This window comes from Emys orbicularis, chromosome 6 (genome assembly GCF_028017835.1).
Source record: "Emys orbicularis isolate rEmyOrb1 chromosome 6, rEmyOrb1.hap1, whole genome shotgun sequence".
Lineage (NCBI taxonomy): Eukaryota > Metazoa > Chordata > Testudines > Emydidae > Emys > Emys orbicularis.
The window spans coordinates 74,725,317-74,742,693 of record NC_088688.1 but is presented as its reverse complement, the minus strand read 5'-3'; the positions used below and the strand labels follow the sequence as shown (position 1 = coordinate 74,742,693).

Sequence of the window (17,377 nt, the reverse complement as noted above, 5' to 3'; positions counted from 1 at the left end):
ATTTGTGTTTTAGGTTTTGAATCAATCTAAGACAGACCTAAGTACCCTCTTTCTTGATGCGACCTGAATAGCCTACATGATCTTAGACACCATTATACATTATATTCCAAATAAAATTAAAATTAATAACAGGAAGTGAGAACTACTGTGACCAGATCTCACATTTTTGAGATTTATGAAACAAAAAGTAAAAATTAAGCCATTTCTTGAAAAAATGAGAGTATTTTCTATGTTTTATCTTATTTCTGTTACACACTAAAATAGAACAGAATCCACTTGTTTTCACAGGAACTATAAACAACCTGAAAAAAAGCATCTGGATGATGCAGTGAGGGTGTGCTGATGTTAGAACTTATATTTGAAAATAAATCTGTGCAAATGCAAGTTCATTGCCATAGTAGAAAGGAGAGGGGAAAAGAGGGACTACTTTTTGAAGAATGTAGAATGATTTTACAATTGAACTGGTCCAAAAGTAGAAAGGAAAACATTTCATTTTATTCTTAGTCTGAAAGAGTCCTAAACCTTCTGTTTCAGTTGCTGGAGTATCTGGGTTGACCTCTATCCTGGAAAGTTGAAAATAATACCTCCTGGAGCCAGGAGAAGAAAATGGCCAGAAAGATTGCCTGTTATGTTGAGAGTTCTTGCTGAGTACCTTGACTGGGAAAGCAGGTTGTTCCATTTTGAACTAATCTTTCAGATTTTTCTAATGGATTCTCCAAGATTATCAAAGACATGGGCATGAATGAAGCCACTATTATAAAGATCTTTGCGAAACATCTCAAATTCTGATTCCCCCTACCCTTACTGCTTTGAACAAAAATAAGATTGTCAGTTACAGATTGTTATGTTCTGCACAACCTCAGCTAATTTAGCTATAAAATTTATAAAAGGAGCAACACTGCAGTGTTTTCCCAAAGACAGAGTACCTGCTCCATACGCTACAATAAAAAAATCTTTGGGACCCGACTGCGTTATGTGTTGAGGAAATCTCACTTCTGAGAAAAGAAGAATTTCCATAACAAACTAGTTCATACTAAAATCCATTATTTTTATGTCCATGAAACATTTCAAGATGTGATGTTGAAAATAATCTAGCAGCAAAAACACTAAGAAATATATTTAACAGATCCCTTCCCCTTATAGAAGTGATCTTCAGGTTTTAGTGTAAGACTTCTAAACTCCTCATCTGGGAGGCATGAAAACTTGGGGAGAAACTTCCGTCTGCAGCAGAACACGTAGATGAGACTCTAAATTAGAATTGGTAATTCTCTGGGACCCTAACTCTAATTTTCAGATGAAGTATTACCTGAGAACAAAGAAGGCCTTATAAATGATCTGCTAGTATAGGCTAGACCACTGCTGTGTTGGTGAGAAAAGCCTGTGAAAAATGGGTTGAAATGGCAGCTGGGCTAAGTTACACTGAATAGAGTGAGGGAGCCAGAAGAAATGCAGATTTAATACACAAGCTTCTAGAAAGAAGGTTAAATACGTTCCCATTTCTGGGAATCAAAGTCACTTTAAGTGCTCAGCAGACAGAGGGGAAATTCTCACATTCTAAAGTGCTCTACTGTAAGCCTAAAGCTCCTCTCCCAGAAAGGCAATGTCAACTATTGATCAAGTTCTGTGCTGCAGCAGTCCAGTAAAGGGAATTTGACCGCAAAGGAACAAGGAAGAGAAACGACGTTTCTAAATTCCTTTTTTTGCACTGGAATAAGCAGTTTTGTCAGGGTCTAGACACTGGCAGCAAACCTGCTACCGGGCAAAAGATGCAGATTGTACAGCGGTGGAATAAGAGCTGGAGGGATGTCAATGGAACCTCTCTGCTTCTCTCTCTCTCTCTAACAGACCTGGGTAAGGGGATGCTGCCTGAAGCAATCCTGTGGTATTACTTGCTTCAAGTGGAAGGTCTCCTCTGTTTTAGAATTAAGTAAGTTACCCTCAAAGGGAGGTCTTAAATTGTGGTTGGACCTCCAGTCTTCTGATGTCCACAGATATGACTATGGCATGTGCTGATGAATTGGATGCCTCCAGCTCTGGAGGGAAGTGCAGGCTCTCAGTGGTCCTTAGTCAGGGTGGCTTTTAGTTCCTCAAGGCAGGGGATTAGGGGGCTCAGGGCAGGGGGTTGGGGTGCAGAAGGGGGTGCAGAGTGCAGGAGGGGGCTCAGGGCAGGGGGTTAAGGGGCTCACGGCTGGAGGTTAGGGGGTTCAGGATGCAGGAGGTGTTTGGGTGTGTCTGGCGGTGGCTCCTGGGGGTGGGGTGGGACAGGAGGCTCCGCCATGCACTGCCCTCACCTGTGGGTACCACGCCCCGAAGCTCCCTTTGACTGTTGAGCCTGAGACAAAAGCAGCACCTGTGGTATCTGTTGTTAAAACTACATTAAGTTTCACAGGGGGGACAGGTTTTGAATCTCTGGGATTTAGCTACTGACATATTCCTAGATCCACAGCTGGAGAGGGGTATCATCTAGCCTATAAACTAAATATATGACTTACGTTTTTTTGTGCCAATGGATGAAAAGACTAACACCTAATTAACAATATTAACACCACATTAATGCTAGCAAAGTGTGCACAGAGAACAGGTGGACATTGCAGGAATTCCATCTCACTGCCATGAATGGTAAGAAGGAACTCAGGGGCAGCTGGGTCTGCTCAGCCCTTCATGCTGTTAGATGGAAGGACAGAGGACATCTACGGTGTAGCCTTAACGCACATTACTGGTCTAAAGCATCCAATATCATGGCGATGTGAACCAAGAGAGGAATCCATGTGGACAATCATTTGAAGAACCTTATTTATAAAGGATCTAGATAGGGAGCCAAGTTTCACTTAATTCCCTTAATTATAGTAAGCCAGTAGTCCCAAAATAGTAGTAAGTTACCTAAGATTTCTGTTCTTCTAGCCTTTATGATCTCAGACATTAGTACTACTTCTATTTGAATTCACCGCTTCCCACATTTTCCTTGCTTTTGCAGGAAGTGAGAGATACCTGGTATAACTGGTTTTATCAATATATTTCAGTAGGGCAAACTACAATTTTTGATCTTCTCCACACACACTCAAAAAAAAAAAAAACACAAAAAACACACACACAAAAACAAAACACCACTTTCAAGCAGCCAAACTAATCTGGGAAGCAGAATGAAATGTGTTTAGTACCACCCATCTATAATAATTTGAAGGACTGAACAGATTCATGTCTTCAGAAATATTTCAGAAATTTCACACATAGCAGGATGACACACCACTGTAATTCATTAAGAGATTCATGTGGAAAAAATGGACAACAACAAAAGTCAATTTTGCTTTTATTGAGGTTTCATGTTTTTTGTAAACTCGCTTCTTACTTGCATTGCCACATACACCTCCAGTCCCCAAAGCTAACATCTGTTCTTTCAGGATTGCCATCTTCAGATTGCTTTTCCAAATTAACATTGGACCAAAGCCGCAGACAGCTGGAACCAGTCAAGAGACGAGTGCCTACAACAAAAAGTTTAAAATTATAACATGTACAAATCAAATTATGAGGCATAGCTTTCTATACTGAAGAAAAGGCCAATTAATTTGTACCACAAACACTGGCAAGAGCCAAAACATACTACAAATAATGTCTTCTTTTCTATACACAAACCAAACTAATGCAATGGGCATAATCCTACAAGGTGCCATATGCAGCAAAACCTTGTTAGACTGGATAAACCTTACAAAAAAAGACAACATTTATTTTTACATATTAAATCATGTTTTATGTTTAATTTGGACATCTGTGGTCCAAATACATAAAAGCACACTTGTTCTACACTTTTTCCAAAGTAGGTTGCATTTGTTCAACAAAAGACATCTAGGCACTTCTGTAATAATACAGCTAATTATACTAATATTTTGAAAGAAGAGTATATGAAATAATGAGGATCTAATTACAAGAGCTATCAAACCTGACACCTTGTTATCACTACCCCCAATTGCGGTCAGGAATGAAGTGTTCAAACGTCCCTCTTTCATATCATTTTTTTAATGCCACCATCCCACTTTTTTTTAAAGCAGCCCACGCTGGACACTTCTAAAGGATAGGACAACATTATAGACCATTGGTTTGTTGGGATATGACTGAGATGCAGACACTTTTTTTTTTTTTTTTTAATTAAAAAACACGTCTCTCATTGAAAATACATATTAGCGTCTCAGAATGCAGGTGACAAGTGGCATTCACAACACTCTCCTCATATTCCCTGGATATATCGTGTTTTGCTATAACAAAAGGAAATCATCTCTTCTCCCTAAAAAAGAATTCAAACTTAACGTGTGATATTAAACAATTAGAAGTTTTAGTTAATTCCAGTCTTACCTGTGGGATCCCATGTTATATTATGTGCTATAGAGTCCAGTAAAATTTGACCACACTTCTGCCACTGGTAATACACCCCCTACAATCAAAAGTATTAGCACACTTCATTAGCTTAAGTGAGATATTTACAATACAACACATTTAATGATTTCCCATTTAATACATAATTACTGAAATACTATGCCTGTATGGCATTCAAAGTTTTACTAGGCAACAGACATTTGGCACTTCTCTGAATGGATAAGTCAAGGCCATACAAGTCACAGCTGTGATTTCCTGTTTCAAGAAATATGAAGAGATACGAAGGGTCTAAAAACTGAGAGACTCACTTGCATCTTGATTTGTTAAAAATTTAGAATTCCGACAAATTAGATGGATTAATAGCTTTATCTAGAACATTAAATCTTATTTTAATCTAGTCTTAGGGAAAACTAGCATCCTTGGCTAATTTTGAAAAGCATTTGGAGGATGGAGTAATTAAATGGAATGTCTACAAATATAAAACCTTCCAGACTTTTTAAAGCATGCACATCTTTTACAAAGTGTAGGAAATCTATATCAGCTGGAAAAGAGCTTCCTGAATTACCCATAGGTACTATGTATGTCTTAGAAACTTCATAAAGTAAGCATAGTTCAGGAAGTAGATTTCTTAAATCCCCTAGGCGATAGGAAATTGTGTTGCAACCTCTATAAGCCACATGGATCTGATGGAATGCACACAAGATGGAAGCTCAATTCGCTGTGTTGTATTTGTACCCTTGTATCATCTTAATACTTTGCACTTACATGGCATTTTGCATAGGCTCAAGTAAGACTCAATACTCTTGTAAAGTATGCTAAGAAAAGGGGATTCAGAGATTAAGTAACCTGCTCTAAATCACATAAATCAGCACCTAAAAGAATCAAGATTAGGATCCACGTCAAACTGATAAACACAAGGCTAATCCACAAATTTGCCTACACCAAAGGAAGTCACACTATGTGGAATATGAGAGTACAGTTTTTACCAACCGTTATAAAATCCTCTGAAATCTACAAATAAATATATTCTAAAAAATGCGTTGCAAAATAATTAGTAGAATTTTTGAAAGAACTTGAGATGCACATGAGCAAGAACAAGCAGAGCTGCATTACAAAAGGATAAAAACAAGCAATATAAAACCATATGCAGCAGGGTGTAAACGTATCATTTACTAGCTGGCTTAAAAGCAAACTTCCCTGTGCACAGGTTACAGTACTCCATTTTGAGCTTTTTGCACCTTCTTCTGGTATTGGCCAGGGTCAGAGAGAGCGAATCACAGATTTGCACAGATGAATCACTGCACAAATGAAACAATTACTATGTATGTTTATTATGGATTGGTCCAATGTATCCCCTTCTGATGTGTTATGAAGAGGTATAATAAAGTGGCATTTTAACTAGCATGTGCCCCACCCCTTTTTCACACAATAAACATCCTATATCCCAATTTTAAACTGGTATCTCATCTTGTATCTCAGAAAAGGCAACTCCCAAGTAATAAAAGTAAACCATAGCAATTATTTAAACTTTTCAAGGCAGTTGAAGTTTCTATTAAGACAGTTCATTCACTTACAGCAGGATGATTGCTCTTCTGTTTCAGGACAGTAACTGGTTCAAAAATACAAATCATGTTTCCATAAGAAGCTGCAATCTAAAATAAAAAGTTATATAAAACAAAACAAAAATATTAATTTAAAATTTAATTTGAGATGTGGATTATTGATTCTATTTTCATTCATTCTTTGTAAAAATATTTCCCTCTATATTCTTGAGCTTGTCTCTCTATTTCCTTCTGAGTCAAGGATCAGAACTTGAGGAACATACCAGAATAAGAAAATCTTTAAAACATATTGCAAAGTTTGAAACTTGAAGTACTAGAAAAAACTGTTTGCCTACAACTATATTTCTGGTTAAGACCTGAGGATCAACCACCATAAGAGTAAGTGTATTGGATACCAATTTTAATATGAATCTTCAATCTAGTATCAAGAGTTTTTCCACACGCAATTTAGGTAACCACTTTAAGAAAAGTTGTTGGACTCCATTTTTAATACGCTGTGGAAAGGATGAAAAGCACTTCATCAATCAATCCGCCTTTTCACTGTTAACATATCACATTGTGCCACTGAGTGTCTGAAAGCATGAGAGCCACTTAAATCATCAGACAGTCATATAGAGCTACAAAATATAGTACAAGCATAAAACAATAGTTAATATTTTTATCAAGAGTACTAAATAAAGCTTACAATAAAGACAGCCTTATTTGGGGACCAATGAGAGTCTTGGTGCTAACCACACGTATAAGCATATTTGCTCATATGTTTTCAACCGTTATTTTCCAGGGTGGATAAAAGTCAAGGGGGGGAGGAGGGGAAAGAGATAAAAATTGTGTTTATTTAAATCAGATTTTTTTAAATTTAAATTCAATACAGATTCTTAAATAAATAACCCTATTTGAAATTATGCCAATTTATATTAAGACCTGAATTTATTCTAATCTAGTAAAACCATTTAAATTAAGTTTAAAAAATAGTTAAGAAGCATCTATTTACTGCCAAGTTTTAAAGAAAGTCAAACCACTGAACTGATGTAAGCAGGAAGCCACACGTTAAGCCCCTGGAACCAGAGTGCTTAAGTGCTAAAACAGCTTTTGACAACAGTAGCCTCTTCTGCTGTAGGTGCACAGAGAATATTTTCTTCATTTCAGTGTGACTAGTTCAGTTTAATGAAAAAGTAATACAAAATAAATAAATAAAAAGTTGAAAGAGCAAGAAAGCTTGTTTTCCTCTTCCAATCTATGAATAAAAAGTAGGTATGAGAGAATGAGATCTACTAGTTGTAAAATCTTGAAGAAACAAATAATCAGTTCATAATTCACTAACTTCCTTTGTTTAAACAATTTTCTTATGTATCAAGCACATTTAAGGTAGTTTTATGTAACTAATTAAAAACTTTAAAATGCCTTTTTCTTTTTTTGTATTTAATTGCATTCAAATTTCCATCAAAACATTTGACGTAAATCACAAGTACAAAAACTAGTAAATAAGAAATGTATAATTCACCATTTTCCAATTTAAATAAAAATTTAAAATAATTAAGAATCTGTCTAAATGTGAGTTAAGCTATAGAATTGCTTAAACATGTGAATAGATATAGAGTAATCGTCCTCATGTGCAAAAGGCAGCACCAATTTTAATATAAAGGCTATATTTAATTGCAAATCAGCATGTTTTAATGGTTATCAACCAATTATTATCAAACTTTCTTTAGCAAACTAAATAAAGGACAAACGCAAAATACAAAATAAATTTAGATCAAGATTCCCTGATTAATTATTTAAATCTCACTGATTTAAATCCATCCACCCTATTTTCTCCCAGGACAAGTTATCAGAACAAATATAGGAAAAGTTACATGCAGACCTATGAACACTTAAATGCCCCTTAAAAGCCTCAGGCTGAGAGTCATCACACTACCTAGAGCTTGTCATAAAAACAAGAACTACTAACTACAAATACGAGAGACACCCTACCACTGACTCTAATTCTGACCTCTTATTAGACTAAATAGACAGCATAATTGTCCACGTCCATAAAATTATGGCTCAAGTTATTTCCGTAAAATCATCATAAGAATGTGGATTACAAATAAACCATTAACGTTATATGATATCTTTTCATATCTAGTATAAAAAGCAGTTGAAGTAGCATTTTACAGAATGTGATTTTGTCAAACCTAAGTTGCAAGTAAATTTAAACAAAAGCTAGAGGTTCAAGTTCTGAGAGGAAAAACCTCCACATTAAAAAAAAAAAAAAAAAAAGCCTGCATCAGACTCTTCAAGTAACTTACATGTCAGCATGACCCAAATATGCCAACTATAATTCTGTCAAAGCTGCAAAAAGCCTAAAGAAGCCATGTTTTTAAAACACATCTCTAGCTAATATTTGCCCTACGTTTTCTACTTAATCTTTATGATTGCCATATTTTTGTGATTCTGCAAATACATCTACTATTCTGAGAGTAATTAGAATAGTTTCTTCCACAGGAACTCAAAGTAAAACACTGAGATGGAGATGTAAACTTAAGAATTGTAATTCTTAACCCAACACTGGTATAACCAATATTGTGGTTTAGGATAACATAGTATCTTGCTTTAAGTGGCTGCCCCACGCATGGCGCGGGCGGTGGGGGATAAGGGGGGAAGAGAGAACAGGCAATCCAAATGTGCCTACCTTTAAAGATGCAGTACAGTATTGCCTTTTTTGTTTGTCTCTGCTGCTGCCTGATTGATTACTTCCGATTTCACATGGTGTCTGGTTGACTGGTCAGTCCGTAACTCTGGTGTTCGTATCTTTGAGGTTCTACTGTAAGGACTACTACTACTGTGTGACCATCAGAAAAGTTATGTATGTTCACTGCACCCCTGGCATCATAATAGTGAGGATACTTTGGGTGGGGAGGCACTGATGAATTTTAAAGAAGGCCCATGTAGCTCTACTAGGTCATTTCTGTAACTCACCCAGAAAGAAGAGGCTGCCCTCAGGCAAAGGCTTTGCTCTCCCTTGCCACTTTCCCCAAACCAAAACTGTAACAGGGAATGTAAGGGGCTCCCTAATATACTGAAGTTAGCAAATCATGACTTAGAACAATCAATGTAACCTGCATTGTTCCCAAGCATGCATTTCTTTTGGTTGTACCTCTACATAAACCTTAATCCTCTGAATTTCACAGGAGCCATCCATATTGCACTCACCCAACAATGGGGTCTATGCCCTCTTCCTGGGTTGTATTGTTGTCCACAACCAGATAAGAAGCAACGGTGAAAATGCAACAAAAGCATCACATTTCTTCTGGAGACAAAGGGAATCACTGAAAAGGCCATAGATTTGCTGTTAAATGCTATTTAGCACACAAGGACAGAACTGACCTTCCATATGTTTACTGTATTCAAAAAGTATGTTAAAGGAATTAAGGTTCCAATGAGATGAACTCAAAAGTCAGAAAAAATTAAAAAGTAAGGCTGCATATGCATTATGACAATGTAAATTACCAGTTCATGGTCACATTTTTTAATCCATTAGGCAAAAATACACTTCTCACCTCCATCCTGATTTTACATACAAACACACCCTTTCTTTCGAAAAAGTGATCTCTCAATATTCTATTCCCGTTGTTCTTATGCATGAACTGAGTGGAATTCTGTGAAGATGGGTATGGAATAAGGCAGGGATCAGTAAAATAAAGTATTATTTTAAATAAAACATAGGATGCATGTGGGAAGCCTATTTCTAACCATTAGACTAATCAATTCTGAACTGATTGTCACCAAATGACACATCTGATCTAGGAACCATCTCCCTGCTCAATGTCAAAGTTTGTACCAAAAATTTCTGATGCACTAGAACAATTAAAAAAAAAAAAAGAAGAAGTACTTCCCCCTCTTAGCATATAAACAGCTGAATCACTTTTACTCAAGCTTTCCAAATGTATTCACCTTCAGAAGGATCAGGTATGGAATATCTCAACTTTCTCAATTATTCATCATCCCTGCTATCAATTGGAACACACCGAATATGACTGAAGTGTCTAGATCAACTTAAGTTATAAGTGAAGCACAGAGTGACACTGGTACAATTCAACTAGCTGCAGGAAATAATATTTTGTTGAAATTCAAAAGTAACTAACATCCTGTCTAGACCAAGAAAATGCTAACTTGCCAAGGGAATCATTACTCTTTTTATGCTAATTATTTCACGTATAAAAAAGTCAACATTATTAACAGAACTTCAGGATGAGGAGTGTATGGAATCCTTTTTCTGAGCGCAGAGGAACAAGACTGTGTAGAAACACATCTGCACTCATGCCATCAAAGAGCTCTGAAAGGCCGATGTCAACGCAGGAAAGAACTGCAAAAGAAAATTTTTGCTCTGCCATCAAGATTTGGTAAAGTGGAATAACCCAGCATTACCAAACCCTATGGATAATGAGATTCCTGTTCAAAGACATTTCATCCTTCAGTGATTATGCAACTATATCCACTGTCTGGTTAACAGTCACACAGTGTCTATATATACACATCAATCTGCACATTTAGAATAATTATTAATATTATATATATATATATCTCTATCAGTAAATAGCCTCTAACAATTTTATTTACAGGTCATATTTGTCACTTTTTAAGCACTGTACAAACAGTACAGATGCATATAAAATAGCATTAGTGTAAAGTGTCAGCCATTTGGTCAAGATGACTAAGCAAATATGCCTGCAGATACCTCTGTATATTGCCAATGCCAAGCATTCAAAAGTCGTGACTCAGACCCCCTGGTGCTCCCCTCCCACAAAATTGACTTTAAATCCTCACATTTTTAAATAATAAAATTGGAGGGATTGGGGGTGAGGAAGGTTGCCTTCTAGTTTCTGAACAGCCAGGATAAATTTTTAAAAAACAAAAGCTGAGTCACACAACATGATTGCTGGAGCTTTAAGGGAAAAAAAAAAAAACCCAAATATGAGGGGATTCTGATAAACCTTCCAAGGAGTGAAATTCTGGAACAGCCTTCCACGTGAGCAGTGGGGGCAAAAAGCGTAACTGGCTTCAAATCTGAGCTTGATAATTTTATGGAGGGGATGATAGGGTGGGACTGCCTACAATGTCATGTAGCCCATCAGCAACTGTCAGTAGCAAAAATTCCCAACTGCTGGAGACAGGACTCTAGATGAGGAGGGATCTGAGTTACTTCAGAGAATTCTTTCCCAAGCATCTGTCTGGCAGGTCTTGTCCATATGCTCAGGGTCTAACTGACTGCTGTATTTGGGGTCGGGAAGGAACTTTCCCCCAGATCAGACTGGCAGAGGGCCCAGTGTGTGTGTTTCGTCTTCTTCTGTAGCATGGGTCACGGGTCACTTGCCAGTTTAAAATAGTGTAAATGGTGAATTCTCTGTAACTTGAAGTCTTTAAACCATGATTTGAGGACTTCAGTAACTCAGCCAGAGGTTAGAGGTCTATTTCAGGAATGGGTAAGGTTCCGTGGCCAGCAATGTGCAGGAGGTCAGACTAGATGATAACGATGGTCCCTTCTGATCTTAAAGTCAATGAGTCTAACACTTACTTTTGATAATTTATTATTTCATTAGTTATATTGAATTCTGCAAATCAAAGCTAAGAGTACTGTTGCCTCAATTTGCTTTTATCTTTATCTACTTTTACTGGGAGACCAGCAGTAGGAGGATACATTTGCATATTTTGTTTTGATGTGAGGAGTAATCTTGTGAAGTATGATCAGGTGATAAATATCACATAAAGCTACTGATCGGCACATTAGCAAAGTGCTGCTCTTTAATCAGTTCAACTGCAAGGTTGCAATAGCAGCCGCAAATCATTAGTTAGAAGACCAAGATTTTGAAAGTATACTTTAGGATTCAGAATTTGAATTGGGAAGATTTAATGTCTATGAAAAGCTATATTTCAGTTTCTCCACAGGATTCTAGTGCACTAGACTAAAATATAATATGTAGATGTCCAACATAGAAAGACAGTCTGAGAAAATCAAGAAACATTATAATTCATTAACTGTCTCTAAAGCAAAAAAGTTAATGCTTCACCTAGATTTCAGGAAAGTCCTGCTTTTGCATTTTAAAATTGTGTCTTACTGCACAAGACTACATCCAATATATTTTGCATTGTTTACAAATCTAGTTGTGTCCTCTGCTAACCACCTGGTCCTAAAACTTAAACACTTCTCCCAGGCAGGGCTGGCGGTCACCTAGGGTGGCAGGATTTGGGGGGCGGCATTTTGACGCCCTCGACGGAAATTCGGCGGCGGGTCCTTCACTCGCTCCGGGACCCACCGCCGAAGTGCCCCGAAGACGTGGAGCGGAAGGACCCCCGCCGCTGAATGCTCAGAGAAGGAGCACTGCTGCCTAGGGCGGCAAAAACCCTGGCGCCGCTCCTGCTCCCAGGGAAGGACTGGTCGATTCTTCCCAACTAGGCTACCAACACTTATTCTTTAACTAAAAGAATGCATAATACAGAAGGCTAAAACCCGTTTCTAATTTAAAGCATCTAAAAACAGAAATGAAGTATCAACACATAGCTTTGATCCAACAATATTACCTTCATTATACTGAAGTCAAGGTGAGATTATCAATTTAAGATTTAAAAGAGTAAACAAGAAGGTTGCAGTTACCAAAATGACAAGCCCAAAACATTAGAAACTCCAATTCAGAGTAAAGATTAAAATTGGGGGGGGGGGGGGTGTGTAAATCACACATTCAGAAGTATAGAAATATATAATGTATCAAACCTTCAGTAGACAAATACACTACTGAGGGCCATCATACCACATTCTTTGTGAAGATTTCTGTGCCACTGATTATACTGTATCAGTAAAGACCACATACATACTTCCTTGGTCTAGACCAAAGGTGGCCAAAGCGCGCATGCAGCTCTTTTATAGTTGAAGTGTGGGTGACGGAACCCCCCACCCCTGCCATTCTCCACTTACCAGACTGGAAGGGAGTTTGGGGCTTTCTGCCCTGTGGTGGGGTGGTAGAGCTAGGGATTTCTACCCAGCGGGGATGGGCATCTAGAGTTTTTAGCCCCTAGCCCCACCACCCTGCTGCACCTGGCTCTCAAACTTCTGAAGATTATCGTTTGCCGCTTGGAGGGTCACTAAGTTTGGCCACCCATGGCCTAGACTATGAAGTTAGAACACTTACATACATGTAGCAAAAGTTAATGTAGTGACAAGACACATGCTTACACAGACATTTAGGGGTGACATCACAATGTCTTTAAATTTAAGATTTCTGCTTACACAGTCTGCAGATTGTCTAAGCCAGGGGTAGACAACCTATGGCACGCGTGCCAAAGGGGACAAGTGAGCTGATTTTCAGTGGCACTCACACTGCCTGGGTCCTGGCCACCGGTCCGGGGGGGCTCTGCATTTTAATTTAATTTTAAATGAAGCTTCTTAAACATTTTAAAAACCTTTTTACTTTACATACAACAATAGTTTAGTTATATATTATAGACTTCTAGAAAGAGACCTTCTAAAAACATTAAAATATATTACTGGCACGTGAAACCTTAAATTAGAGTGAATAAATGAAGACTCGGCACACCACTTCTGAAAGGTTGCCGACCCCTAGTCTAAGCCCTTTTGGAAAAAAGTCAAAGTAATATAGGAGGACATCACAGATATGATCATTTTATCAGGACAGCAACTCTTCCATAGTTTGACAAATCCTTAACGCCAGGGAGAGATAATGATTAACCACCAGGCTATGGTCAGGGTTCTCATCTGGGATGTGGGAAGCCCAAGTTCAAATCCCTGCTCCACATCAGGCAGATGTGGGAACTGAATCCTCGTGTCCCACATTCCTTGTGACTACTGAACCACTGGGCTAAAGTTATGAGGACACTACTACCTCCTCCTCCATCTGTTTTGTGAATCTAGGCCTTTAAACAAACATGCCCAGAAACAAAGAATTTCAAGGTCAAGTGACAGGGAATCATAGAAATGTAGGGCTGGAAGGGAACTGAGGAAGTCTAGTCCATCTCCATATGCTGAGACAGGATTAAATATACCTTGATCATCCCTGACAGTTGTCTGTCTAACATGGTCTCAAAAACCACCAATGATGGGGATTCCAGACTCACTTGGTAATGGTCATGCTGTCTGAGATTGGCACTCAGTAACCTATTCCAGTGCTTAGCTAACTTTACCATTAAAAATTGTTCCTAATACATAATCTAAATCGCTCTTGCTGCACTCTAAGATGATAACTTCTTGTCCAATCCCTTGGTGAACATGGAGAACTACTGATCCATTTCCTCTTTATAAACAATCTTTTGCGTATCTGAAGACTTAGGTCCTGTCCAAGGCTGCCCCTCCAGCCTTCTCCTCTCATGACTAAATATGCCCAATTCTTTCAGCCTTTCCCCATAGGTCATGTTTTCGAAATTTCCTGTTTTTGTTGCTCCCCTGTAGATTCTCCAATTTGGTCACATCTTTGTCTTGTTCAACCCAAAAAAAACCCAAACTTTTTCAGTTTGTTGGAACTTTTGCGATTTTTTTTATTCAGTTCAACCCAACCATTTCCCCCCAGCTTTCTGGAACTGAAAGTGACCCAAAGAGTCAATTATTTGTCCCGTTCTACTTGCAGCACACCAATTTCATTGCTGGAGATCAATTGGAGTCAGAATCAGGTCTGGTGTAATTTGTTCGTTTACATGACACCTGTTATTCTTAAATCAAGACAGACCTGGCCACATAGAAGTAACTCTGGAAACCCCCAGCTCAGTTGCACCAGAAGCTTCTCACTGCTTCCCACCCTTATCAACAGCCATCCTCCCACAGATCTTTCTGAGGCTGCCCTATTAGCTTCCAATCAAAAGACAGCACCAGATTAGTCCCCTCTGTATCCTGGCCTATCATTGCTTAGCAGATTCATCACTTGACATAGTCATCACATAAGTGAGCAGTTAATCCACATTGGAACTTTCCACTTGTGCACATTATTCGCTTGGAAACATTAGTGTTCAACGGCTATGTAGTTAAAACTTTCTAGGTTGGACTGGTTAATACTTAAATATTTTGATTAAAATGACTAACATATGCAGAACATTTGAGCCAAATGAACTTAAGTTATGTTGCATAGCAAGATGTCAAGACCATCCATGAATGACAATTTCAAGAATGTAATCCGTTTCTTTTTCATACAAGTATCTTGTTACTGTGGTAGTATTCAAAAGCTCTAGATAAGATCAGGGCCTTCTTGCGCTAAGTGCTGTTCAAACACAGAAGACATGGCCTCTGCCCGAAATAGTGCTTTAGTAATAGAGGTAAAATGCAGCAGGTGAAAAGAAAAGGAAGAGAGGACAAGGGTAACAATAGTAAGATCATCCAATTATACAGACTAGTAGGTTCAGAATAGGTTCTCTTATATTTAATGTGAGTAAATAATGACCAGTCTCCTTTTACCAACCTGTCAACGCTCTGCTGGTAATACAAATCTCTGTGTTGCTTATGCACCATAGCATCATATTCACATACATACGAACATGAAGTTAGCATGTGTATATATTATATATATCTATATCTATCTATATACACACACACACACACATATGTAACAGGACCTTCGCCAATACTCACAACCTCCTCAACTTGTCAGATTTTCACAATCCCCTCTGTGCCTTCTTCCATGCAGCTACCTATGCATTGTACAATCCTCCTGAGCAAATTTGCAAGGTCCCTCTCCCCGAATGCCATTAATTCTTTATTTGAGAGGCACTTCTGCTATGCTGCCTACAGTGAATTCAGTAAATTAAGTTTTGTCTATTGTTATTCCCTTGACCGCTGTCTACTCGTTTGTGCTTAAACTGTGAGCTTGTAACTACCTGGAAAGCACTATTATGTGGTGATCCCTCCCATAAATTAACACTACAACGTGGTCTGAGCATTATTAGTAACATCACTACATACCTTCCCCTGCTGCATTGAGCAGTCCACACATCCAACTTGAATATTCCCATGTTTTGCTCCAGGGATTATTTGTAATCTTTCAAAATCAGTCCCCAATATAACAATATCACATCCTGATGCATAAGCCTGTAAAAAGAAACAAAACAAGAGTTACAGAAAATCTACAACTACTTAATACCACCACTTCTAGATACTATATGAAGATAAATCAGTAAAGTACAGCTATCCCTTTTGATGCACTTCTTTATAGAAGCTATCCTTGGTTCATCATCATTCATGTAGACCAGTGGTCACCAACCAGTCGATCGCGATCTCCGTCTGTTAAAAGTCCGGCAGCGCAGCAGGTCTAAGGCAGGCTCCCTGCCTGCCCTGGCCCCAGAAGCGACTGGCAGCATGTCTCCGAGGCCCAGGTGGGAGAGGGGAGCAGGCTGCTCTACGCACTGCCCTCACCCCGCAGTGCTGACTCCGCATCTACCCCGCGGGGGTGGCACTTGCGGGTGCGGGCAGCACGTGAAGACCCGCTGCCCCCTGCCCAGGGCCGCAAGCACTGCCCCCGCAGCTCCGGAGGGGTTGGCGCTGGGGGGCAGGGCCAGCAGTGGCGCACGGAGTTGCCTGCCCCCCCACCCAGGGGCCGCAGAGACATGCCAGTCGCTTCCAGGAGTGGTGTGGGGGCAGGGCAGGAAGGGAGCCTGCCTTAGCCCCACTGCGCTGCCAACCGGGAGCTGCCTGTGGTAAGTGCCTCCCGGCTGGAGCCTTCACCTTGCACCCCCTCCTGCCCCTCAACCCCCTGCCCCAGTCTGGAGCTCCCTCCCACACTCCGAACCCCTCAGCCCCAGCCCAGAGCCTGCACCTCCTCCCACACCCCAAGCCCCTGCCTAGTGAAAGTGAGAGGGGGGAGCGAGTGATGGAGAGAGGGGGGAAATGGAGTGAACAGGCAGAGCCTTGGGGAAGTATGAGGCTGCAGTGCTGTCTCGCGGCCACAAGAGAGACTGCCTGCTTCTGGACCTATGTGCGCTGGTTGTTCAGTTAATACAGAGAGTAAGATAATGGAGGGTCGGATATACAGGATTCTACTGTACTGCTTTATAGATATAGCTTTACAAAGCTCCTCCTCTTAGTCCCATATTATAGCTACTCTCATGAACAATGACCTTTCTCCACTTCAACTGCATATGACACTAAGCAACACCACTCGGATATCCTTTCTGTGAATTGTAGATGCACCACTGTCTTACCACTATGTTCATACGTTCGTTAACTCCATTGTTAAGATTATTATAAAAAATAGTATTTTTCAATTCACCTCATACAAGTACAGTAACTCCTCACTTAACGTTGTAGTTACGTTCCTGAAAAATGCGACAAAGGGAAACGATGCTAAGCGAATCCAATTTCCCCATAAGAATGAATGTAAATGGAGGGGTTAGGTTCCAGGGAATTTTTTTTTTGCCGTACAGTACAGTATTACAGTGGGGAGGTGCCCCCGACTTACCCCACACAGGCACAGCCCACTGGC

The 17,377-nt window shown here is 39.3% G+C and overlaps 1 protein-coding gene across 5 annotated transcripts in view; it reads right to left on the bottom strand.

Annotated features, from left to right (window-relative positions):
* DMXL1 (Dmx like 1) overlaps window positions 1-17,377 on the bottom strand; it is a 148,637-nt gene that overhangs the window by 116,663 nt on the left and 14,597 nt on the right. For all 5 annotated transcript variants that reach the window (XM_065406803.1, XM_065406804.1, XM_065406805.1 and 2 more), the window contains exons 2-5: window positions 15,862-15,987; window positions 5,940-6,017; window positions 4,345-4,423; window positions 3,347-3,479 (exon numbers count right to left, since the gene is read on the bottom strand). In XM_065406803.1, coding sequence (XP_065262875.1) covers window positions 3,347-3,479; window positions 4,345-4,423; window positions 5,940-6,017; window positions 15,862-15,987 — 416 coding nt within the window. The remainder of the gene's footprint in view (window positions 1-3,346; window positions 3,480-4,344; window positions 4,424-5,939; window positions 6,018-15,861; window positions 15,988-17,377) is intronic.